General features: G+C 37.9%; 1 protein-coding gene across 4 annotated transcripts in view; it reads left to right on the forward strand.

The window, feature by feature from the left end:
- LOC122811995 (glutamic acid-rich protein-like) overlaps nt 1–26723 on the forward strand; it is a 153296-nt gene that overhangs the window by 71785 nt on the left and 54788 nt on the right. For 2 of the 4 annotated variants that reach the window (XM_044084206.1, XM_044084207.1), the window contains exons 5-7: nt 21682–21711; nt 25501–25533; nt 26201–26239. In XM_044084206.1, coding sequence (XP_043940141.1) covers nt 21682–21711; nt 25501–25533; nt 26201–26239 — 102 coding nt within the window. The remainder of the gene's footprint in view (nt 1–21681; nt 21712–25500; nt 25534–26200; nt 26240–26723) is intronic. The other 2 variants (XM_044084208.1, XM_044084209.1) reach the window with 1 other exon arrangement.

Genomic DNA, 26723 nt, shown 5'->3' on the forward strand with positions numbered 1-26723 from the left:
TAAAAATCGTGTTCATTTAGTTCCAACTGACCATTCAACAGTAATTCATACAGGGTGAGATCAATATTCCTGTAAGCTATGTTCATCTCATTGCGTGAGACTTCAGTGTAAGTGTCACTAAACAACAATTCAAACATTTTACTATTGTATTCGGAAACATCCATCACACAAACCCACCACCCTTGTCCGGTTTCATGATACGGACATCCCTCTTACCCAATATGTCATTGAGCAGTTTTTTCTCCCTGTTGTCCAAATTAGAGACTTCAGTAATACCTTTAAACCTCAGTTCCCTGATTTCTTTCTCACAAAGAGTTTCAAATAGGTGAACCAGTGGATGGGAAGGGGGTATAAAGTACTAGGTCTAATCAAATGAGAATTCAGTACTGCTGAGTTGTCATTATCTGAAAAATGAAGGGCCAAATTCAATTTCCTGGTAAAGTTTCAGATGTACAATAGTTTCAACCAGGTTGGCCCTTTTTGCTGGTACAAAATTCAACCCTTTTTTTTATAGGTTTATTAGTTGTATTTTTAATTTGATTTTTTGCAAGAACATCAAGTTTTAACAATTTTATTAACTTTGTAAATTTGTTTTGTTGAGGAAATGATGTAATTACATTGACCAATGGTTAGGTGGGTTGATGTATATATGTTTGTCATGATCATGTGATTTTATTCTGATAAAGTCTGAAACTTGGCGAAAAGCGCTTAAATAAACTTGGATTTTGCTGGTGGTCTGTTCTGTATGCTTCTTTTATCTATTTGCTGCTTTTGAGTTGATCGAGTTGTGTTAAGTGTTTGGAAAGGTACGTACTGAAGGGGACATTATACTCAATGACTGGCTTAATAAGTGCCAAATAGAGAGAAAGAGCACATCCCTGGACCTAGACACCATACCCCTACTAATAAGCTGCACAGTGAAAAATGACTTACTGGATACATTGTGATGAAAGGACAGTTTGTTGTCCATAAAACTTCCCAAGTCCCTAACTACAAGATTGATTTTCAGGGGTGTGTTCTCTTTGTGATAGTTACAGGGTACATTATACTTGCCGAAGGAGACTATTATACATTTTTGTTATTTAGTTTTAGTCCATAATTATGACACCAGCTATTTGTATGGGAATGGCTCTCTTGGAAGATTTTTGTATCTGTGAGCAAAATTGCTATCCAATGAGTTACATAGGGATTAACATTTAGTTAGCTGAGTTTATCAGCAATACCCAAGTGTGGGATGGTGTCAAATGCCTTTGCATGGGATAGATATGCAGTATTTACTGATTTTTCCCTCATCCATTGCTTCAATAACCTTTTTGAAGAAGTCAACCAGGTTAGGCAATCCCTAAGTGAGAAATTTTGTTGAAAACATTGGCCAGGTTGAGGCTGAAGAAGTCCACCTGGTTAAGAAGACATTCAAAGAGATAACATTGCCTGAGACACTTTCTTCCACTTACCTTTGATGACTTTGCTTCCCATATGCAAACTGTTCTCCAATAGTAAAATAAATCTTGGACACCAGTCCTTCATCGTTCTCTGGGCAATAGAAACTTTCTCAGGCTACCCTCAGAAAAACATTTATCAAAATAAACAATATCATCAGTTCTTCTATGTAAAAAATGCTTTAAAAAACATTTGACAGGAAACAAATGAACTGCCTGGTGCAATCAGAACTAGAAACATTTGCATTGCTTGAATTTTTTGATCCAGGTCAAAATGTAATAGTTCCCGGGCATTTATTAGGTCCTGTGCCCTCAATTTAACTGTCTCATATAAAATGTTGATTGTATCTAAAAGTTTAGAGCCAGGCAGATACTGGCCCTAGTGATGCCCTTAGGCGTAAGTTAGACGACTCTGATTCATATCACCCCATTCAGTTAGTGCACACTTCAAAATTCAGAGTATAATCCCTTCTTTCCAGCTTACTTTTAAAATTTGGAATACATAAGACAACACTACCAGTCACTGAAGAGCCTGGAAACTGCTTTTCAGGACTCGGCTTGGGATTATTGCTTCTGTTTTGCTTCTGGTGAGAGAAGGAGCAAAGGGTCATTATATTCTGACCTCCCAAGTGATTATCAATCAATGGAAAGACTGAAATTTGCTTTTTAGGAGCCAGCTTGGGAATAATGTTACTACTTTGCTCCTAGTGGGAGTAGGAGCAGAGGGAAACTGATTGCTGCTGGTCTCTGATTGGACAATGTGAACTAGACTTCACTGAATAGTATAGTTGCAGTTGTGGTGAGAACCTCTTCAGGGCCTTTGTGTATCTTTATAATAAAAAGATGTAGCAAAACACCCAAAAGACAAATGCTTCATTGTAAATATAGAAAGTCACGAATAAAACAGCAAATGTAACAACGAAGCAACCAGGCTGTTCCAATGAATGTAAAAACATAAACCTTTTATTACTTCAAATAAACACGGTAAGAGCTTTCAAGCGTAAGCATTACAATAAAGCCTGCAGATAAAGGTGGATTGATTACTATCATGAATACTGTGCATTATGTTAAATCTATGGATAGTTTGTTAAGTGAAAATAAATTTTATAAGAAAATTTCGATCCAGGATGTATATTTGATTATAAATCTAGTATTTAATTTTTTGACAGATGTTTTTAGAGGAGGCCTTATTACTAAGGACACTTATGACTATCTTGTTGTCTTGAATCCACTTATACCTATAATACAGGGGTTACCCAAAGTGCATAAGAATCCATCCGATCCACCAATGAGACCTATAGTGGCGGGTGGAGGTTGGGTAACCGAACCCCTTTCAGTTTATGTTGAGAAACATTTAAGACCAGTTATTAATTCTAATAGGTTTGTTCTTAGAGACTCTAAACAGTTCCTTATTGATCTTTATGACTGTGTTAAGGACGTCCATGATTTGAATAAGATAGTTTTTGTCACCTTGGATGTACAATCATTATTCACAGTCATCCCTAATGACCTCGGTGTTCAGTTTGTGCATGAATATCTAGTAGGACATAGTGACCTTTCTTTGGTCCAAATAGATCTAGTCACACTCTTTCTAGAATTGATCTTAGAGAATAATATCTTTACTTTTAATGGTGACATGTTCTCCCAGTGTGATGGGGTTCCCATGGGCACCTCATGTGCCAACAGTTATGCTAACATGTTTTTGGCACACTGGGAAAACACTATACTTTTTGGCACTGATGAGTTCAAGGCACATGTTTTGTTTTACAGACGTTTTGTCGATGACCTCTTCCTTTTGTGGAGAGGTAGTGTGGAAGAGTTGCTTGAGTTCCATCAAATGATTAATACTCTTACAACTTGTTTGGATTTCACTTTAAATTGGTCATTTACACGTATTGAATATCTTGGTCTCTATATCGAGAAATTATGTAATGGCCTTATTAACACAGGCGTATTTCATAAAACATGCCACAGAAATTGTCTCCTATTTAGAACCAGTATGCACCCTGGATATATTTTTCGTAATTTGATTCGAGGTCAATGTGTTAGGGCCTCAAGGTTGGATCCCCTGGAAGATTGTTTCCTAGATGAACTTAAAAGTTTAGAAAATAGACTGTTATCTAGAGGGTGTCGAGAGAATGAGATCTCTGAGTCATTGTATGATGTTAGTTTTTTACGACAGGGCATTGCTGCACCATACTTTGGTCCTTCAAGTTCTATAATTACCCAACATGAACGTGGGAATAGTGGATCACTTAAACTCTCTTTTCTACACCTCTGACAATAGGAAACTGGAATAAATTTTTAGCAGGAATTGGTCTATTCTACAAGTAGGTGATGAAATTAAAGAAATAGTGGGAGAACGACCAAAGTTCTTATATAAAAATCAAAAGAACTTATAGAGGCTACTTTGTTACCAAAATTCTACTAGTGATTGTAGTAGTGGATGTGTCACTCGCCCTTGTGGTGGGTGTAATTTTTGTCCATACATTAATACATCGGACAAGTTTTACCATCCAGATCTACATAGAGAATATTCTTTTCATGCTGACGCTACATGTAAAACCCCTAATATTATATATTTGGCGGAATGCCAAATATGTCATTGTTTTTATGTTGGTAAAACGAATAGACCTTTCAAGGACAGGATTAGAGAACATGCATACAATATTAGGAGACGTTCTGAGAATAATGCACTGGCTAAATATGTCATTAGATATGATGACAGTCATTATTTTCTTTTTAGGGCCCTTGAGGTCATAACACCTAGTATTAGGGAAGGAGACATTAGAAATCACACTGAGTTCAGAGAGACCAATTGGATTATCGTCCTTAGAGCTGATAGGGGCAGTGGGTTGAATGAGCAGGCTTCCATAAAACCCCTTTTAAAAAAACGGAGAATACAGAAATGAAATATTATATACATATGTTTATGCATTTTTATTATTTGTTTTGTTTGAATGTCTTTCAAGTAGGATGTTCTGTATATTATGATATTTCCATGCATATTTTTTATATGTAATTATGTATTATGTATTATGTATTTTGCTATATAGTGTTATATATGTATATTTGTTGGTTTGACATGCCTACTACTTTAAGAGCTTATTTCATTAATTCTAGGCTCCATCCTGTGATTGGATTATCAGGATTTAAATGGTTATAAAAAGACTTCTCTTTAATGTTGTATCATGAGGTCTGAAGAAGCTTATTGGCGAAAGCGCTTACTGTGTTTATTTAAAGTAATAAAAGGTTTATGTTTTTACATTCATTGGAACAGCCTGGTTGCTTCTTTGTGTATCTTTGCTTTCTGTTGTGTCCAGCTGCTGTAGGTTCTATCCAGGGTATCTACCAAGAGGTAGATACTACAGGGTGTCTACTTTTGTGGCAGTGACCTAACTTTTGAACATCATGTGTCTACTGTTGTAAGAAATTCCTTCTATATTGCACAGCTTATTAACAAAGAAATTGTGTCTAGCACTAGGGATGTTATTGTCCCACATTACTTAGCCCTCAATAGGTCACTCTTTGAATATAATCAACTTCCAAGATGGCTGCACATTGAGTAACAGCTTAAATCTGGCTCTCCCAGTCTGAAAGCAGAAATTTAGCAAAGAAAGCCATGGCACCTAGATTTCTGAGTAAATTTCAGTAATGGCTAATAAGTGCACTGCCTGGATGGCAGGAAAAAAGACATATAAATGACCTGGAGGAAAATCAGCTACAAAAGGTGAGAAGGAAACACAGACTGAGAGAAGTACTACAGTTGTTCAGCAAGAAGAAGTACAAGTTCCAGACATGACTTCCAGTAACCTAGAGAAGAGTATAAATAGCTGTATACATAACTGGTTAAAATAAATGAAGCATTGATGGAGTATATCAACATAAACAATAAAAAGCTGGAAAAATGAAAGAAGCTTTTAACAGATATTCAGATAAGGTGATAGAACTGCAAAACCCATGAAACCAAAGAACCAAAATTTGTGAAACATGACAGCAGAAGAAAATTTGAGAATATTGGACTTCCTTGTACTTTGTTAAACTTGTGGGGCACTTTAAAGCATATACCCTGCTTCATGTTATTAATGTTCATAGAATAAAAATAAATAACTTGGAAACAGACAAATATGGGTTTGCAAAACAGTACAATTATACATGTGAAACATGGCAGAACAAGAGGATTTGGAAATGTTGGATTTTTGTGGACTTTGTTAAACTTGTAGGAGACTCTAAAGCATATGGCCTACATCATGTCATTAATCTTCAGATAACTACTTTGGAGAAGAGAGGAGAAGGGAGAAAGTTAATTGTAAGTAAAACAAATTTAATTTTTTTCTTAATGGTAATGTTTAAATGTTGCACGGCTTTCTTAACAAGCTATGAAGTAGAGTATTCTCAGTTCTTTTTGTTTTAATGTAGTGGGGATACTAATATAAACAAGTGCTTGTTATTTTTCTCCTTTCTCTCTTTTTCCTTGTTCAGTTTTTAAGAAATGTAGGCACTACAATGTGGCTGGGGGGGGGTCTGGTTAAGAGAACATGACAAAAGAAAAAATAGTTTGCTTTTTCTCATGCTTGCATAGCTAAATGACTGGGTTAACCCAAGGATTTATTCAGTAACAAGTTGACTACAAAGCATATAAATGGAAAAGAATATTGACTATTATAAGACTTTTTTCTGGTAAACAAGGTATCCTTAGCAGTTTGTATCTGGTTTGTATGTCACCAGAAGGCAATCTGATAAAGAGAAATGGCTTGGCGAAAATGTTTGCTGAAAGCATTCAAGTGTTTTCTTAGCTGGAAGAGCTATAAAGATAAGACAAAACCAGATAGCATTTACTAAAAGCCCAGGCTGTATCATGCATCTTAGCATGAATGACCTTTCTTTTTGATTGTCTCTAGCTTGTGGGTGTGGCTATCAGTTTAGAATGTTTGTTCTTGTTATGTACATTGTTTTGTGTGTTATTATTAAGGTAGTAGATTTTAGGGGGCTATTGGGGTGTGTGCATTTTTGTTTGAGGGTTTTCAATAAAACAAAAAGTTCTGCAAGATGTGACATAGGATGGCGATGACAGGAAACAATTGTATAAAAGATTAATCTGCCAAATGGTGCATGCATGTAACACAAAAGCTGGAACCAGACATTTAACACAAAAGCTGTTATATATAAATGGTGGGAATAATAATCCCTCAAGAATATGATTTTTTCTATGATGTCTTTAAATGTTAATGGTCTCACAGATAAATACAAAAAAGAAAGAGTAGTGAACTACATTAAAAAAAGGCAGAGTACAAATAGTTATGCTCCAGGAGACTCACTTGGAAAGAAGTGAACATGAATTGATAAAGAAAGGTTTTCAGGGTGGTTATTCAGCAGAATACCTGGGGAAAATAAAGAATGGAGTACTTATATTAATTGCAAGAGGAGTTCCAATAGTAATAGAAGAAAATATAAAAGAAAATAATGGCAGATTTGTAGTACTAAGGGGCTACTGGCAAGGGGGAAGGATGACACTGGCATGTATTTACATTCCACCAAAAACTGTTATAATGGAGCTTAAGAAAATTCTTGGAGAAATAATCAGCTTTCAGCAAGGAATATTACTTATAGGTGGGGGCTGGAATTTGAATTGCAACAGTGAAGATGTGTCTGAGGGCCCAGAAGAGAAAATATAACAAAGGGGGGTAGATTTTTAAAGAAATATATGAAAATATCTGGCATGGAAGATGTGAATTCAGTACTTGGAGTTAGAAATAAATTTGCATGTTATTCCCCAAGATACAAGAACTGGACTATGCTAGACATAATTTACATTTCACAGGAACCTGTACATTTAATTGAAGGTCTTGATATTCACCTAATAACTATTTCAGATTATGCACCAATAATAACTAAAATAAAACACAGGGTAATGAAATAAAAATGAGACACTGGTATATCTATTTGTTGAAAATATGAATTTAAGGAATGGGCAGTGGAAATTATTCAGGAGCTATTAGAGAAGATAGAAATTTCTTCTGAAAGTATAGCTAGGGAGTGGGATAAAATTAAAGTGGAATTTAAAAATAGGGTAGAAATAAAAGAAAGGCAGATATGGTTAAGAAGTAACAAGAATTATTTAGGATTGACAAATGTTGAAGTATTGCAAAATAGGGAGAATCTCACAGAACAAGAAAAGGAGCAACTGCAGAATGCTAAACAGAAAAAAAGGATTACCCCAATCATATTCATGAGTTTAAAAAGACTGCTAAGCAACTGTTTTTTTGATAATAACTACAGCGCAAAAACTTTTAGCACAAAGACTCAGGCAACAGAAAGTAGAAGGGGCTGTCACCAAGCTTAGAGAGCCTATAACAAGGAAGATAACAAGGGATCCTGTGGAAGTATTAGAAATATTTCAAAAATTCTATGAAAGTCTGTATAAAGCATAGTAATATGGGAATCAAGAAAAGGTACAGATGGAAATGTTTATGGAAGAATTAAATATGCCAATGTTAGAGGTAGAGGAGGCTCAATTACTAACAGACAGGAGGAGATGAGATAAAAATGGTGATATATAAACAATCTACAGGAAAGTCCCCAGGAATAGATGGTATTCCTGTGGAAGTTTGGAAGCTAGGAGGGAAAAAACTGATAAAGAAGGTTTTGTTCAATAGTATTTTAAGAGAAGGAGAATTACCAACATCCTGGAAGAGAGTGGTAGAAGCTATAATACCTAAAGGGGGTAAAGATCCATCAGAGCCAGCTTCATACAGGCCCATTTCAATATTAAATAATGGTTATTTTTATTTTATTTATTTTATTTAACATTTGTTTACCAGGAAAGTCCGACTTGGAATGAAGCCATTTTTCAGCGATGGCCTGAGGAGAAACGCTCCAGACGCATGTCTTTGTAACGTGGGAGGAAACTGGAGCACCCAGAGAAAACCCACATGAATGCAGGGAGGACATGCAGACTCCACACAGAAGGCACCTCAGCTGAGAATCAAACTGGAGAACCTCTTGCTATTAGGCGACAACACTACTGCTGCATCACTGTGCCATGTTTATGTTTATAATGGCTAAAAGAATGTCAAAAGTGATTCCAAAATTGATAGATATGGATCAATGTGGTTTTGTGTAGGGGAGGCAGACATTTGACAACATTAACAGAACAGTGATGATTCAGAGAGAAGCAGAATGTAAGAAAATATCACTGATGTTGGTAGGTCTTGATACAGAGAAAGCATTTGACAGAGTAAGTGTTGACTTTATGAGCAGAGAAATTAAAGCATTTACATCCCCTGATAAAATTATAAGGTTGATTAGGAGGATATATGAGGGATCAGAGGTGAAATTTAAAGTGGGTGGGGTCCTCTCTGATAATCTCTGCTTGAGCAGAGGAACCAGGCAGGGGTATCCTCTCTCCCCTTTATTATTTGCATTATATTTAGAACTATTGGCAAAGAAAATAAGGGAGTCCAAAATTCAAGAATATAATTGGTATGGTAGTCAAGAAAAGCTGGTTCTATTTACAGATGACATTATTTTATACCTGACAAAACCAGAATGGGGCATTACAGTGCTGTGGAACATACTGAAACAGTTGCAAACCTTTTCGGGATAGAAAATTAATGAAGCTAAAACAAAAGCAATAGCGGTAAACAATGAACCCACATACAAATTGATTCAGCGATATCCATACTTATGGGGACATGAGAAAATGAAGAATTTAGGAGTATGGATTAAAAATGATACCAGTTTGGCAGCAAAGGACATATGGGAAGAAAATAAACAAAAGATAATACAAAAACTGAGGAAACAGAAGCTCTGTTATATGGATATCAATAGTGAGATACAAGCAGTTAAATTGTTTTAGTCCCTTTAGTTTTATACATAGGTCAGGCATATTTTTATCAACCAGAGGAGAAGTTGTTGATAGCAGAGCTGAAAGATTTTATATGAGAGGGGAAGATGGAAATATTCAAGTGGGATGAGCTTATTTTTCCAGTAGAACAAGGCGGATTGGGATTACCCAAGTTGAAGGGGTATTTCAGACCAACACATTTAAGGCTCCTATACATAACACAAGCAGAAAACTATAATTCAAAATGTAAAGAGGTGATGATGAAACAAGGGGGTAGCAAGAGTAACAGGGAGAGACTGGGATTTTTGGATGCAGACCTTAAAGGAAAACATAATAATCATACAGAATATTACATTCATAAAGTAACAGAATGTATTCTAAGAACTAAGCCAATACAGGAATGGAGAAAGGAGATTCTGCTGATAGGGATGACTGCTATTAGGTATGCAGGCAATAGGCAAGAAGATGCAGGGATATATTGGAGAAAATTGGCAAAGGAACCAAGGTACTGGGAACAAATAACTAGACAGGGAAAGGTAATAGAATAGAAAGATGCCAATAACTTATTTGGACTGCAGGTTAGAGATTGCCTTTCCTATCAAGCACTGATGTCAGAGTATAAGCAAAGAGAAAGAAATAGGGGGATCCTAAATGAAAGAGCAGCACTGGTAGAGTTTTGGGTAGAATCTAGAACAGAAGTTGCCATTAAGAAAATAATAATTAGTACAGCATATAAAATATTGCATGGTAACTATTAAGAATCAATCAGAGGAGGATAAGAAGGACTGGGAAGAGAGACTGGATAAGCAAGTCACAAAGAAACAATGGAGTTATATGTATGTATCCCAAATATGCAACAAACTCTAGAAGATTTAGGATCTTTGCCTGGAAGTGTTTACATTAAGTATTTTTATGCCCCAAGCAGGATCCAAACATTTTTTCCTCAGGTAGACAGCAAATGTTGGAAGTATGATGGGGAAGAAGGAAGTAACTGGGAACATATTTACTGTGAGTGTAATGAGCTGGCAGACTTTAAAGATTCCCTGCAGTCTGCATTTTCAGAGATGCTGGGTGAACAAACTGGAGTAACTAGGAAAATTACTTTTTTGAGCTATGATACAGAATCGGAAATGCCTAGACATAGTAAGGCCTTGCTGAGTCTAATTATGATGACTACCAAAAAAGCGATTACTAGAAAATGGAAATCAAAGTCTAAACCAACATTACTAGAAGTAACAAAGATCATAACAGAGATAAAACAACTGGAACTGAGATCTTTGGGAATGGATAGGAGTAAATTACATACAAAAAATGGGAAGTGTGGGATCAATACATGCAGAGGAGGAACAAGGTTTAAAAGAAGGCAGGAGTTGAATGAGCTATGTAATCATTGACTGACAATGACTGAATATATTAAAAGTGATATATAATGTTTGCAGCTACAGTTCTGTTGGCATGGCTTGTAAGGTATGTTTGCAAAAAATGTAAAATTGCCTATGTAATACAAGAAAACTTAATAAAGATGTTTTTTGTTAAAAAAAAACATTGAATATAATGCCCCTTTTGGCATGTATTTGTCCAGACACATGCAACAACTGGAAAGCCCAAAGAGATACCGTACTAAAATGATGCAAGGCCTAAATAACATGTCCTACATGGTGAAATGCATTGCCTTGTCACTATACTCGGTATCCTACAGACTGCTAAAAGATTACCTGTGTCTGGCATACAAGGCATCCCTGACCCATTACTGATGGATTTACTGCAAATCAGCAAGTCAAATGGGATTATAAATACTTGGTTTAGGGATCTAAACTTCTTCTACAACATCCACATAATAGTTTGGAGAGACAGATATATCTCACAGCCAATACTGTTGCTGTGGAACAGACTTCTCATCCAAAAAAACAAAGTTAATTCCTGTCTATTTTCAAGCACAACTTAGATCTATGGATGGGAAACAGAAAATTTACCCCAGGACTACCCACTGTCCTTGGAACCTTTTTGGTTAGGCTTATATAGGCCCCAGGGCTGATAGCCTAGTACCTACCTATGAACCTATGTACTACTAATGGATAGGCATCTCCTAAATGTTTTATCCCATGCATGGGTCCTCTCCAATTATCTGTGGTATGATCCCAGTTATTCTTATTGGGGTAATATATAATTATTGACCATGGAATGGGTAAGGCCAATCTATAACCAAATGGGATAGCTTATTTCAAGCACATAAAGGGAAAATGGCTGGGCTTAAGATGGCCCACAAGAGCAGCTAACCTAGTGCTTACATATGAGCCTATGAACCTGTAAGAAAACAAAGTGTATTGAACCCCCTTATCTGGCTAGTCCTATTTCTCAGAAGACAGCTTAGGATTAGTGCTACTCTTTGCTTCTGGTGAGATATGACCAAAAAGATTATTGACTTCAACAATTAGATTAACTTCTGTTGTCATTTGGGAAGTCCAGTATATATCAGTCTGGGAACAGATGGTAGACAGTGCTTACTGCTTTGCCAAGGATGGCCTGCACCTGCCTCCCCAAGGCTTTTGAATATTGGCTAAAGCCTTGTCCACCCCCATAGTGGCTTTTATAGATATTGTCAGCCTTCAAAAGCTTCCAACTTAACCAAACAGAATCTGGATAACATAAAGGTATTGCTGCCCTATGCTAGGAACTTCAACAAACCCTTAAATCCCTAAAGGCATTGCTTACCCTGGAGTGCACCGACATTTGCATCATCATGGAGACATGGTTCAAGGCCATTGAGAGCACCCTATTGCTGCAGGGTTTCAACACCTACCACACATTCAGGCCCATTGCACTAGGCAAAGGCACTAAAGGTGGTGGTGTCTCTAAATTTGTGAAACTAAATTTTACCTCAAGGCTTGTTAAACATGATAATGACCTCAAATTCCTCCGCATCCAACTTACCACTGACAAAACACCTTATCACATCATAGCTAACTATGGTATCCCCTCTATGCCTCCCTGGCTAATACCTTCTACCTGACAATAATGTAGTCCCTATGATTTACACCAGACACCATTCTACTAGCAGACAGCTTCAGTCATCCCCCTCACAAAGGTGGTGGAGTCAATGTGCCCAAGTAATTATAGACCCATAAGTCTGACCAGCCTCATCTGTAAGACTTTGGAGAGGATCATTATGGAATTAATAAATAAGGACATCGGTACCCTACAAACTCTTGACCCCAAAATTAGGCATAAACCCATATGCTATCTGATGGCTAGCCAGCTGGCACACTGAAAGGATGCAAAGTTAGGATAGGGGAAACCACCTCCAAAAAAGAAGCCAATCACTAGCACAGCCACACAGGAATCAGTCCTGAAGCCATTTCTTTTTGGCACCTACTTCTCTGAAGTGAAGGAAAACATCAAGGGCCTCTCTCTGACCAGGACTGATGATCACTGTAAATTAGGCATGGTTACTGAATCCCTTAATGGCACAGATACCCATCAAGACAGCCTGACACAGACAAACATCAGGTGCCAGAACCATGGACTAAAACTCAGCATGAAAAAAATGCATTATAGTACCCTTTGGAAAGGCGGCCATCTCTGGAAATTACCACATTGATAATACACACCCCTAAAAATAGAAACAGTAGTCAAGCATCTGAGAATGCGTGTTAACAGTAACCTGACTTACGAGCACCACATGTTTACTGTGGTAAGAAAAGTGATCTACATTACACAGCTTATAAGTAACAGCACAGCATCCAGGGACAAGGAGGTCATTGCTTCACTGTACTTGGATTTCATCATTCCAGTCATCGAGTACAGCACACCCTTTAGCATGTACCTGACCAGACACTTGCAACAACCTGAGAGACCACAGAGGTTACTCTCAAAATGATTACAGGGAGAAAACAAAAAGTCCTTTGCTGACCATTTCAGAGCCCTATCACTGAACTGAGTCGATGCCTAGCCTACAATGCATCCTATGATCTTACACTGATGGCTTTGATGCACAATCACAAAATAAATAGTGTCAGAAATACACCCATTCTAAAGACTTAAACCTCATCTGCCACATAAACAGAACATATTGGGGAACAGGTATATGTCTCAAAGATTACCCCTTCTGTAGAACAGACTTCCCATCCATGTAAAGCAGAGTTCACCCCTAAACCTATTCAAATGTAACCTGGACCAGTGGATGGGAAATTACAAATTTACCCCAGGTTTTGTACCTATGTCCCTAATGGACAGGTGCAACCCGTGAATGCTTATACTGTAACTGTTAAAATTCCTTGTGGTATTGACACAAGTTAGCAATATTTTGGTAAATTTGGGGGTAAGACTGGTTAGGTTTAAAGTGTCTCTTGGGCTGATTGCCTAGTAACCATCTATGAACCTATAAATCTATGAAGGAAGATCCTAATAACATCCTGTGCCAAAGAACAGCAATAATATTGCTGAGGCCTGTAACTGAGCATTTGGGAAGTTGCACATAGAAGAGCGGAGAAGTTTATTAGCACCTTTTATAGTGAGATTTAATGAGTTTTGAAGACATTCCCTTGTAGTTAAATGGTTTGATAAATATCAATGCATATAAACCTGTAATAAATTAGTGGCGGAAGCAGTTTTCCTAATAAGGGAGGTGCCAGCAGAAGTTTCAGTTAGGAAATAGGGGCTGTTTGACTTTTAGATAACTACAAAGGGAATATATAATGTTACGGACTAACCTTCCATTCAACCTAATAACTATAAATAATAGGATAGAGATGGGACATGAGACTCCCTAGAGTCCAGAGAAAATCCCAGTCCCATGCTGTGTCCCCCAAGGCCCCAGCTGGCTCTGTTCGCTGGCTCTGTTCAAGAGAAGAAAGACCAGTGTGGAAGATGGATGGGGTTTACCCTCTGTCTCACTTTCTGCTGGACAGGACAGAGGCACAACAAAATAAACAGCACAGTTTTTTTTTAACATAAGGGGTAGTAAGCCACAAAACTTAAGGCTAGCTTTATAAATGCCCTTAGGCAGAGATAGCCTAGTATAAACCTATGAACCTATGAACCTAATATTGAGCTCCTAAGATGTGAATGCTTTTAAGATGTGAATGTTTCTTCAGGAGTTGAGAAGTCCAGATTGAGTGCCAACAAGAATAGCCAGTGGAATATATAAACTGTTGCAAAAGATAAGGGAACCAGTCAACAAGAAATCTGAGAATATCTATACAATAATGTTAAGAAAAAAACATTGTTCCATGAGCAGTGGTATATGGTATATAGGTTCATAGCTGTGTACTAGGCTAATGGCCCTGGGGCCTTTACAAGCCTAGCCCATAGGATTACCCTGGCATTGTGCCACCCAACCTTAGTTCCTAGTGCCTCTGTTGAGTAGAGTCACTGGAGTGATCCCTGGGGTGAATTTTCTATTTCCCATCCACTCATCAAGATTTCTCTTGAAGAGGGCCAGTGAGGTGCTCTGCTTGACATGCATGTGAAGTCTATTCCATAGCATGGGCAGTCTCTGGGTTATGAACCTGTCCTTCCAGCATGTTCTTGTTGATTGTGGTAATGAGGATGAGGTCTCTGGAGCGTGTGGTGCAGAGGGATTGGGATTTTTTTAGATGTAGCATTTCTAACAGAGCTGGGTCAGACATGGCTTTGTAAGTCAAGCAGAGATCGCCTCTAAGTAGGCGATATGAGTCTGCCCATATAGGGTAAGTGTTTAAGGCCTAGGATCCTCTTTGTAAGGTACTTCTACAGCCTCTTCAGTTATTGCAGGTGTCTAGTGAGGTACATGCCAAATGGGGCAATGTACTCGATAATTGGGCTAATGAGGGAAGAGTAGAGGGAGACAATGACTTCTTTCTTCCTGGACGCAAAATCCTTAGTAATGAGATGTGCCACACAGAAGGACTTTCTGACCACAGTGGCAACATGGTGATCAAAAGAGAGGTTGCTGTCAACCTGTGTTCCCAGATCCGTTATAACACCTTCTGTTTTCAGTGAACAACCATCAATGTGGTAATTCAAGGGAACCAGGTTTTTCTCAAGGGGGATGACAACACATTTTTTGGCATTGAGCTTAAGGCCATGGCTCTGGCACCAGTCGTTGGTCTCATTGAGGCCTTTCTGTAGGATGTCAACATCTCTTAGGGAGTTAATAATAGCTCACAACTTGCACTCCTCTGTGAACTTTGTAAGCCAGAGTCCCTTTGTGTTGGCCTGGATTTCATAGAAGTAGATACCAAACAGGAGAGGACCCAGAACCGAACCCTGTGGGACTCCACTCGTGGTCGGCAGTCTGACTTGGAGTCAGCTACTTTCACACTGTGGGTGCTATCTGTGAGTCCCTAGTGATATAGGGGTTGATGCCTAGCTTTGTGAGTTTTTCTTTGATTCTTGACTGAGGAATGGTATCAAAGGCCTTGGCCAGATCAAGGCAGACTGTGTGAACCACCTTGCCTTCATCCACAGCTCTGGTGACTGGCTCAAAGAAGTCGATCAAGTTGAGCAGGCATGATCTACCCTTCACAAAACCAAACTGTCTAGGATCCTGAGTTTGGAGATTTCCTATATCCTTGTTTATTAGGTCCATGATAATGCATTCCATAGCTTTGCATATCAGACTAGTCATGCTAATTGGGTGATAATGGGTCTGTAGTCAAACCTTAAAATTCACAGTCGGCCAGTTGTGTGTGTGTGTGTGTGGGGGGGGGGGGGTGGCTTTTACAGATCTGTTCCCAATACTTCCTTTATAGTGAAAGGGTACCTTGCAAATCAAGTCATGTCATCCACATCAAGAATTTATTTGCTCATTGTGTACCTAATGCTTCAGTATCTGATAGTTGGCACATTAGAACGGTCAATGTAACAAACTGAGGTGATTTGTTTTTTCTCTACTTTGGGGTAATTGCATTTTCCCCAAAATCATCAAAATATTTAATAATGCTTTTTATGTTTAAGGGACTAAAAACATTTTAACTGCTTGTACCTTGCTATCCATATCCATATAACAGAGTTTTCACTTTCACACTTTTTGTATTATATTTGGTTCAAAGATATCCTTAGCTACCATACCAGAATACCAGAATCCTTTTTAATCCATACTCGTAAGTACTTCATTTTACCATGTCTCCATAAATATGAATATTACTGAATAAGTTTGTATAGCGTTGTCACCTCACAGCAAGACGTTGTCACGTTCGATTCTCAGCTAGAGCGTCTTCTGTGTGGAGGCATGCATGAATGGGCGTGCCTTCGTTGAAGGTTGTGCATCAGGGCTGGTAACTCGGCACGTAAAAATCCACTACCAAACATTAGCGGACCGGAGTTCTGCTGTGGCGACCCCTAACTGGGATAAGTCGAAAGACACAACAACTGAATCAGTTTGTGTGGGAGGTACATAATTTACAGCTATTGCCCTTTTTTAGCTTCATTAATTTTCTGTCCCAAAAAGATTTGAAACTGCCTCAAAATGTTCCACAACACTGAAATTATTTTTTTCATTTTATCAAGTATAAAATAATATCATCTTCAAATAGAGCCAGCTTTTCTTCACTACTATACCAATTATATCCTTGAATTTCTGAGTCTCTTATTTTCTTTGCCAGTGGTTCTAAATATAATGCAAATAACAAAGGGGAAAGAGGACACCCCTGCCTGGTTATGCTGCTCAAACAGAAATTATCAAAGAGGAACCCACCCCTTTAATATTCACCTCTGATCCTTCATATATCCTCCTAATCAACCTTATAATTTTATCAGGGAATGCAAATGCTTCCATTGTCCTACTCATAAACTCCCAGCTTACTCTGTCAAATGCTTTCTCTGAATTAAGACCCATGAACAATGGGGGTCTATATTAGAACACCGAGCATTCAAAATGTCGAGTGTTCTAATATTGAACCCTACCAATCGAAAATACTAAACATCAAACATTCAGAACAGCAATTTTTTTTCCTAGGGAAAAAATTTGCTGTTCCAAAACACATACACACAACACAAGCACACCAAACAAACAGCAATCCACGCACATACACCTAAAGTCTTACACCTAACCCTACACTAAACTATATATACACCACTAACTATCCACTTACCTTAACCCAAACCCTAACCCTAAGGTCCGTCACTATTGCACAGTCCCCTCACCCGCTCCCTAACCCTAACTTACCTAACCCACCCTAACCTTCACGTCCACACAATCGCACACTTACCTGAATCCGACCCGTAACTTTCCACCAGACCGCTGAAAATACCGAAGCAACAGAAACAGACAACCAAATTTATACCCTAGGAAAAAATTTGGTTTTCTGTTTCTTCGATATTTTCAGCGTTCTCTGAAAATGGGTCGATATTAGAACACTTAATTTTAAATGTTCGGTGTTCTAATATAGACCCGAACAACAGTAGTACTTTCTTACATTCAACTTCCCTCTGGTCATCAATGTTCTGGGTAGGGACTCTAACCTTAACCTAAAAAATTGTAAAGAAGGTTTACAAATAGCATCTCTGGAATATGTAGCAGGCTGTGGGTTTAGGACCAAATTAGTGAGCTTTCTAGGATGTTTGAAACACTCATTGCACGTATGTAAGAAAGTGGTATTACTCAGATTTTCAGTGAGATGAGAAAAGAGCAAATTTGACTTTCTTCAAAAAGGTGGACAGAATAAATATGTCTGTAGTTTTCATTTGTTATTCACATCTCACTTCCCCTTCATGAAAAAGAAATAAAATTCAGTTCTTTTTTCATAGAGACTACTTATGCGTACCAAGATAAAGTGCATCATGAGGGAACAGACAAAACCCACAAAGTCTACAGCAGCAAAATTAGACTACTAAACATGAGAGGCCTTTAGTCTCAAAACAACCATCAGATTTTAAGGCATAGTAGAGTAGTTTCTAATTTAGACCCAGTAGCTTTTCTAAAGAAAAAATGCCACTGTTTTTCTCATCACTGATAGTAATTAAAGAATTCACCTCCTAATTTCAGTCTAGGACAGAAATGGATAATTAATTGCCTGTGCTTAGAGTTTGGTTAGAATTATACACAAGAAGAAAGATGGTCTAAGTATCAAGAAAACGAATCATCATGAAACCATCTTTCTTGCATATTATTCTGTATTTCACTTCTTTGATGTCATTTCTTATGTTTGTAGTTTAGGCAATGGATGTTTCCACTTGCAAAATTTTCACACAATTATGCTGCATTCCTTACCTTATAACATGTGCAGTTTGGGTGCACAATTTGTTTAAGGTTGCCATGCTTACAACTGATAGTCACCTTTTTTTGTGCAAGGAAGTTCCCATTTCATAATGATACTATTTCAATGTTTATTCTGTGTATATATATATATATATATATATATATATATATATATATATATATATATATATATATCAAAAAACACCCAAAGACCGTGAATGAGTATAAAAACAAACCAAAAGACTCTAGCATCAGGAACAAGTTTATTATGAGCGCTTTCGCGGTGAACCACACCGCTTCTTCAGATATTTTAAAAGATAATAAAAACAAAACACTTTATATAGCATTGCAGATTCAAATACAGCCAATAAAACACCGCGAAAGCGCTCATAATAAACTTGTTCCTGATGCTAGAGTCTTTTTGATACATCATCTGATACGGGCCTACCAGAGGATCCATTCTACACCTGTTTTGCATTAGAATATTTTACTGTTTCTGCCAGCATCAGCTGTAGGGACTATTGAGGCTATTTTACATCCACGATTGAGTGGCAACAGCTCCTTCCATATTTGGTTTTTTGGTTTGTATATATATATATATATATATATATATATATATATATATATATATATATATATACACATATTATGCTCTTTTCCTGAATGCAAGATGATAATTAACATTTTTAGACGTGGTTCTTTCTTCTGTAGGCACTGTAGATGATTAGGAATTGAGGAGAAGAGATAATGGTGCATTCTCTGTCAAGCAGTTACTTATGGTAGCTTCATTATGGGTCTTAGCTGTGTCCTTTGCCATCACCCTTGCCACATACCCCCGAGTTTCAGTTGGGCAACAACTGATTTTCCTACTTCTTCCCTCCTCCTCTCATGTCCTGTAAGCTTCCTGCTTTTTCTGAGTTCTACACTGATTGGCATTATCTAGGTGGATGCGTCTGCTTCGTTTTATCACCCTTTGCCCAGTTTGTCCTCTGCATCCCTTTTTGTATCCCATCCTCTTCAGCAGCTTTATTTACTCAGCCTGTGTCACTCACCAGCCCTCCAAAATACCTCTGATATATTCCATGTGATTAATGTCATTCAGGTTTATACAGACTCCTGCTTTTGTCATAAATGTTTTTGACCTGGGGCTCGTAACTCTATAGAGTGAACTTTTTCTCCCACCACCAGCCCTTGACCAGCAGTTTACCTAGCTCATTAGTGGTCCATTTGATTCCCCTTGTCCCACCTCTTGTATTGATACATGACGACCAGATGCTAGCTGACCATCATACAAGCCACATATGTTAATTTGTCACATTCCTAGGTTCAGCACCTTGCAAGTTTGGGCCGCCTTTTGTGATACATGTTAAGCCAGTCCTTATAGGTACCATGCATGCGTGTTTCTATAAGCACGTCTGTTGCTTATTCTTGTCTCAGGCACTTCATGCAACCCCTTGTTTCTGAGCGCTGTTCTGCCTTTTACCTGAACTTAAGCTTTATGTGACAGAGACATTTACTGTTCACTTCCACATTCCCTGGTCGACCCCTGCTTCAACTCTGCGCTCACTTCTTAAACCAAGGGTACTTGTGTCTTGCTATACAGTTAGTCTGTGCTATGGAGTCAGCTGTCTAAACAATTCATTCACTGGCGTATTTATATATCTATTTATTTATAATGTCAATCTTATTGTAATATCTGTATTGTACTGTGTGTAGGTCCTTAGCACCAGTTCATTAATCTTCTGCTGAACAAATGAATGAATAAATAATAAAGTAGATTAGATTTCTGGCCAGACAGAACAGAAGCTGGTTATCTTGTCTCCTCCTCCTTTTTCTTCTTGTGGCTTAGTTTTTCGGGATGTAAGTTCTAGAATGAGAGTGAGTATAATACCCAGCTTCTTTATCCTACATAGCTCTCAACCTCTTAGCTCAGTGATCAAGGACAAAGCAAAAATAATGATGGCCAAAATCAGGGACATTATTTTCAAATTCTGCTCCTTTTCACATTGAAAGTACATAGAACAGCATTTTGAATAATAATAAGCATAGAACAACAATGTTTGGCATTATCTAGTGACTGCGACCCTCAATTATTTCAAAGAAAATCAATAATTTTATGAGCGAGTGAAAAAAAAGTTTTTTCCTTCCCCTAAAACATTGCTGAATGGTTCCTCTACCTTGACTTATCTGGTCCACTCACTCCAGGGAAGGAGAAATGGGTATTCCTGGGCTAGGCAAGAGCCTTACTACCCACTTGTTCCTGTCTGGGAATCCTCATCAGCCCTCCATTCTCCATGATATTAGGGAGTGGGCCAGTTGGGTTTTCCTGAGAGGGTGGTTTATGCTGCCCTCCTGAGAGCACCCACCTCCCCTAATGGCTTTTTTGAGCCCCAATCACCATTTCCCCAGGGGAAGTGTACCTCTATTTGCTAGGTTCCCTTTGGCTACTTAGTGTGAGTGCACTATGGCAGAGCAGAGCTTGGCTGGCTTTGAACAACACTGGATAAACAGATAGTGCTTCTGCTAGGTGTCAGCATGTGGTGTGCCATTCCCACCTCCCTCCTGCCATGATAGGTTTATGGTCCAGTAGTGCAATTCACTCCTATCCTTCTGGCCATCTCCTACATGCACCTGAGCTGCAAGTTGAATGCCAGTTTCCTGCACCATAGTTAGGGTTTATCCCTTTCACTAGGGAGCTGGCTTGGACTGAGCAAAACTTTTGAGGCAAAGTTAGACACATTCTGTAAAATCAGTCTGGAGACATAATTTCATGCCTTTCTTTTTCTGTGGATATGACTCTGTTTCTGCATGTGTGTGCTCAGTGGGTATGATGCATTATAGATCTCTTCTTTAATTAACAAGATCAATATATTTACATTCATCTTCCAGGTTTCTTAATATGATGGTTTCCTAACACCTACTGCAGGACTATGGAGAGCAGCATTTACTTGAATGTGAGTGGAATGTTTCAGAGATTACCTTTCTTTTGCCCAGGCCATTTGTGAGTGTTGACCCAAAATGCTGTTATAGGCATGCTGTACAGATGCCTACAGATCTCCCTTAATTTGTATTAGGCGTGTTTGATAACTAGTTTTATGCAACTCTCTTTTTGGCATACAGTCTAAGTGAAACAAATGAAAGGAAGTGAAGTATAACAATGAACAGAAGAGGTGGCATGGAGGTTGGCTAAAGTCTGTCGTACCTGTTCTATCTTACAGATGACTCGGACCTGGAAGATGATGAGCTTGGTATGTTGCCTTATAATGTTCTTTATAGATGATGTTTAAGCCTGTCTAATTTACACTGTATGAGTGTTTGACTCTGTACATGGTAATAATCTGCCCATGTTTGACTCTGTACATAATAATCGGCCCATGTTTGACTCTGTACATGATAATAATCGGCCCATGTTTGACTCTGTAGATGATAATAATCGGCCCATGTTTGACTCTGTACATGATAATAATCGGCCCATGTTTGACTCTGTACATGATAATAATCGGCCCATGTTTGACTCTGTACATGATAATAATCGGCCCATGTTTGACTCTGTACATGATAATAATCGGCCCATGTTTGACTCTGAACATGGTAATAATCTGCCCAAGTTTGACTCTCAACAGTGTGGTTATGCTTGGGTCATCCATCTAGTTGTACCTTTGAATATCTGAAAACACTGAGATGTTTGGCAAAAAAAGTAAGTACTGCAAACATTAATGTGGGCAGTGGAATGTTTTCTTTCCACACAGTTTATACTTTTGGGTACAAGTGAGTTAGCAACTTATCTGTATAAATATATTGGTTTAGTGGGAGTGGAGTTTACTCTCATTGTTACAGTTAAGTGTACAAGAAATGTCTTTTCTCTGCCACTGATGCTGTGTAGGGGGGGGGTCCTGGGAATGTAAGAAATCTATCACAGGCCATGTAAAACTCAACATATAATAAATGGCAGTGGGCTGGTGTTATTTATGTTACTGGACATGTGTATTTGTTACCAGTCACTTTTGAGCTTCATTTATATTTCATTTAAATCTGGTTGATTGGGTAAATTGTATGACCTGATGTTATTCATTTGCAGACTCACAGCCTAGCAATACCACCCCAGACTCCTTATTGAGGTATGGCTCCCTACAGAAACCTCCACACTCAAATTGCTGAGTTCTGAGGCATCAAAAAAAGTAAAAATACAGGAGACGAGTGAATATTGAACACTGCTCTTCTCCTTTAAACTTGTTTTTTACAGAAGGGCAGGCCCCCTGTCCCCCCATATGTAGAGGACACCCCCCCCACATTACATAAATTTATATGTACAAACTCCATAAGTTAGAGAAAAGGGAATATTCTGAGAAATGGCAGTCATTCTTAGTATATATGTAAGTCCAGATTTTCACCCATTTGATCTCCACATCTTGGAACTCAGCAACACAGGTTCCTGAGATTCTAATAATTACCCTCTGTATTCTTCCACATTTTATTTTTTTAACACCTTCATTGGATTATCACTTCAGACACAGGCAAATATACATTCATACAAAACCAAGTATATTAACATATTCCAAGTTGCAAACAATATGCATCACATATAATCTTTAGTATACTTATCCACTCAGCATTACATAAACTGATTAATTCCCGACTTCCCTTAAATTTCAGTCCTCCTCCAAAACATTATTCTGTATGTATTGTTCCCACAGTTTCCATTTTTTCTATGTAATTTGCACCCATTCTTTTCTAAAGATCCCACTTCCAGTTCTTTTATGTCTGCTATAATATTTGATACTTTAAATATAGTTGGTTTAGACTTTGATTTCCATTTTCTATTAATGGCTTTTTGGCAGCGACCAACTTGACAACGCCTTAGTATGTCTAGACAATTCAGATATTGTATCTCAGCTCCAAAAAAAAAAAAATTTCCTTAATTACACCCATTTGCTTACCCACAATTTTGTACAGAGTACCCTGTAGGGAATAAGTCTGTCAGACATTTTATTTCTTGGGAAGAATTTCCAAGAAGATTGACAGCTCGTTCAGTGTGTGATTGGATAATCTGATGCACAGCATTAGTAAGCGTGGGATCTAAACTTGAGTAGAGCCACTATATTGACTTATAATATTTTGACATTGATGGGTCCCTTCAGTTTGATTCTATGTGGGGCTATGTTTGTTTTAATTTACACTCAACTGATTTATAGATTTGATTTTTGCACAATTAATTTATAATAGATACCTTCTTTCATCTTTGTTTCCGTAGTGTTTAGCATTTGTACTGTTCTTCTTTCTACAAATGACTTAAGTGAAGCACCACATTAAATAATATGCTTGAGGTCATACACTGAGAAAATGACTCTAGTGGGAGCTGAACTTTTGATGTTTGGATGCCTAAATAGCTGATGAAAACAGTAAATCATAGTGCCTCCTGGTGTTACACATGTTGATACAAATGCATCATTTGTTTTTCTTAAGCAGGGATTAGTATGATTACAGATTACAAAGTAACCTCCATGATGTTGTGATTTTACTACAAGAGGTGTTCCCCTGGTTAGCCACTTGACCGTCAGTATTCTGGACTAGCCATACACCTACAGACCAGTTCCTACTGATGTATACAAAATAGTTTCACGGACTGCTCACTTTTTGTGTATTTCCATGGAAAGTGTCATATTATGAAGCATCTGTACCTATAATGAATGTTTTTTACATGAATGTATATACATGCTATAGCAAGTGTAATACACTGGAAACAGATTATTCTGGTTAAGTGCTGTTTACTTACAGTGAAACAGTCAAGAGTAAAATTCATTAGCAGCTAAAAAGAAAACAAACATGCCTTTATTAAAACATAAAATTTCTGGTTATTCACATTTTATCTTTAGAAGTTTCTCACTTAAACATAAGATTCTTTACAATTCTCAGGCTTGCAGATTTGATATCACAACCCTGGTCAGGCTGCCTCACAATAGTGAAATACATCCACAGTCAGGCTTTTATTGCTCATTGAGTAAAGCCACCATTAGTCTCCTGGTACTCCTTGGGTTCATCTACAGGTCTTCTGATGATTCTCCTTCTGATTATGGTCCTCCAAGAATCTCCAATCCTGGGCTTAAAATCCTTATCTGTGAGACTTGAATGTCTTTAACATTGCAGGCTTTCAGACCTTTTTTAACAGCCTTTCTTCTTCATGTGAATCAAATATACTGTGCTATTACATATTTTTACTACTGAAATGTGTCATCTACACGCACCACCATTGTTTTTAACCATGTATGGTGTGTATACAGCATTTGAAAACATTATGTCTTTATGTGAAAGAAAACAATATGCTAAAATATACATATACATATACATACAGACAAGTATTCCATTCAGGTCTATATTACCTTATCAAAAAGCCATAATATCAAATGGCTTTTCATCGAACTGTAAAAGTTGAAAGCTGAAAATAGCGAAAATGCGAATGACCGAATTCTTTCCTTGGAAAAGAAACCGCTTGGCCATCCTTGTGAGTTTGCCCTTTTCCCCATTACAGTGCGATCTTGGAGTTGGCATATTTAGTTAGGGGGGTGTATGGGGGGCACAGCCCCTAACATGGGGGGTGTGGGGGGCAAAGCCTCCCATTTTGTTATGTTTAGATTAGTGTGTAGTTGGTGGTAGGGCTAGCAATTTCTTTCCCAAGGAAAGATTTCGCTAATTTGCATTTTCGCTATTTTCAGCTTTCGACTTTTACGGTTCGATGAAAAGCTGTTCGATATTATGGCTTTTAGATAAGGTAATATAGACCCTTCCAGTCTATAGCAGCTTTATAATACCATTATTAGCATACATGTTGATATTACAGAGAAGAGGAAAGAGTGAGAAAGAGTGGGAGAACCAATGAGAACCAGTCACTTAAAAATGACACGCTAGTCCAAACCGCCATAATGCACACAGCAATATACCCAGAAAGCACAGTGCTGTGGACACAGCTGCATTTAACCATTCTGTAGCATGACAAGCTTTCCTAGGTGTTTGATTCTAATGCTGAGTCCTTCCTTTTGCAGAAAACCTAATGAAAGAGAATGAAGACAGCAGAGGTATTTATCTTACTGTCTGTGTGCATATCTGTGTTATGTCATTGTATATTATTGTTTAAAAGGTTATTATTCCCATCATATAACTGACTTGTGGTTTCCCCAGTCCCTTGCCTTACCCCAGTAAATTTTCCCTCACAGCCACTGTAGCTTAGCTTGGTGTGAGCAGAAGGATATACAATACTGGGCTTTGCACGTGTGTATTACTGCAAATGCCAGCTCCAGACCCAGTTACTGCTTACTTTGCTAAACCTGCCTCCCCACCATGTCCCACTAAACACTGGACACCACCTTATATACCTGCAATGACATCTAGCCTCTGCTAGGTGTCAGTGCAAGCACTAGGACTGTCCGCTTGCTTCCCCCCAGAATGTATTCACCATCAGTGGATACTCGCTTCCAATCCACTCTTCTTGGTACCCCAGCACCCAAACTGCTAATCTAACTGAGGTCTTTTGGGTCATAGTGAGGACTTTAGGCCTTTATGCTTTGCAGCCATTCTTTGGGCTGTCATTTACTGTAATTGTTGGTGTGTGCCCCTATATATATATATATATATGTAACAATACTGTTCAATTTAATTGTGAAATGCATAGTCCATTTATGTTCTCCAATAGTGTGGGATGCAGTTTACCACACATTTTTTTTAATATGAATTCTTTTTATACAGAAGAAGACCTAGATGATGACAAAGAAGCTATGTCTCTGGGTAATACTACTTTTATATTTTTTCCTGCTATTATCAAATGAAGCTACTATTAAAAGAATGCTTGCAATATTTAAATCAAAATTTTTGACAATATGTATATGACAATAAGTTGTAAATGTTTTTCATATTCTCTACCATCAGTTTTTAAGGCTTAAATGCATTTAAGAGATAATGTCCTCTATGTACTGAACATCTGTATAGGATATTATAAAAATAATGTATAGTGCAAGGTAGTCTAGCATAATGCAGTGTAATGTAGTAATATTTTGGGGGGGGGTTATATATTACTGTATTTTGTATATGGTATTTGTGTGTGTTAGCATATGCACATTAATGCATCTGTGCATATATATTGATTATTCATATATACATGTAGTTTAGCTATATAATGATGCAACTATATTTATAACTGTAGGCATGCATCACTGGAGGGGAAGGGTACTGCAGTCCTGGGGTTCCATCCTTTGAAGGATACACTAAACTA

The sequence above is a fragment of the Protopterus annectens genome, chromosome 9.part0 (assembly GCF_019279795.1).
Source record: "Protopterus annectens isolate FY-2018-M chromosome 9.part0, PAN1.0, whole genome shotgun sequence".
NCBI classification, from domain to species: Eukaryota; Metazoa; Chordata; order Ceratodontiformes; family Protopteridae; genus Protopterus; species Protopterus annectens.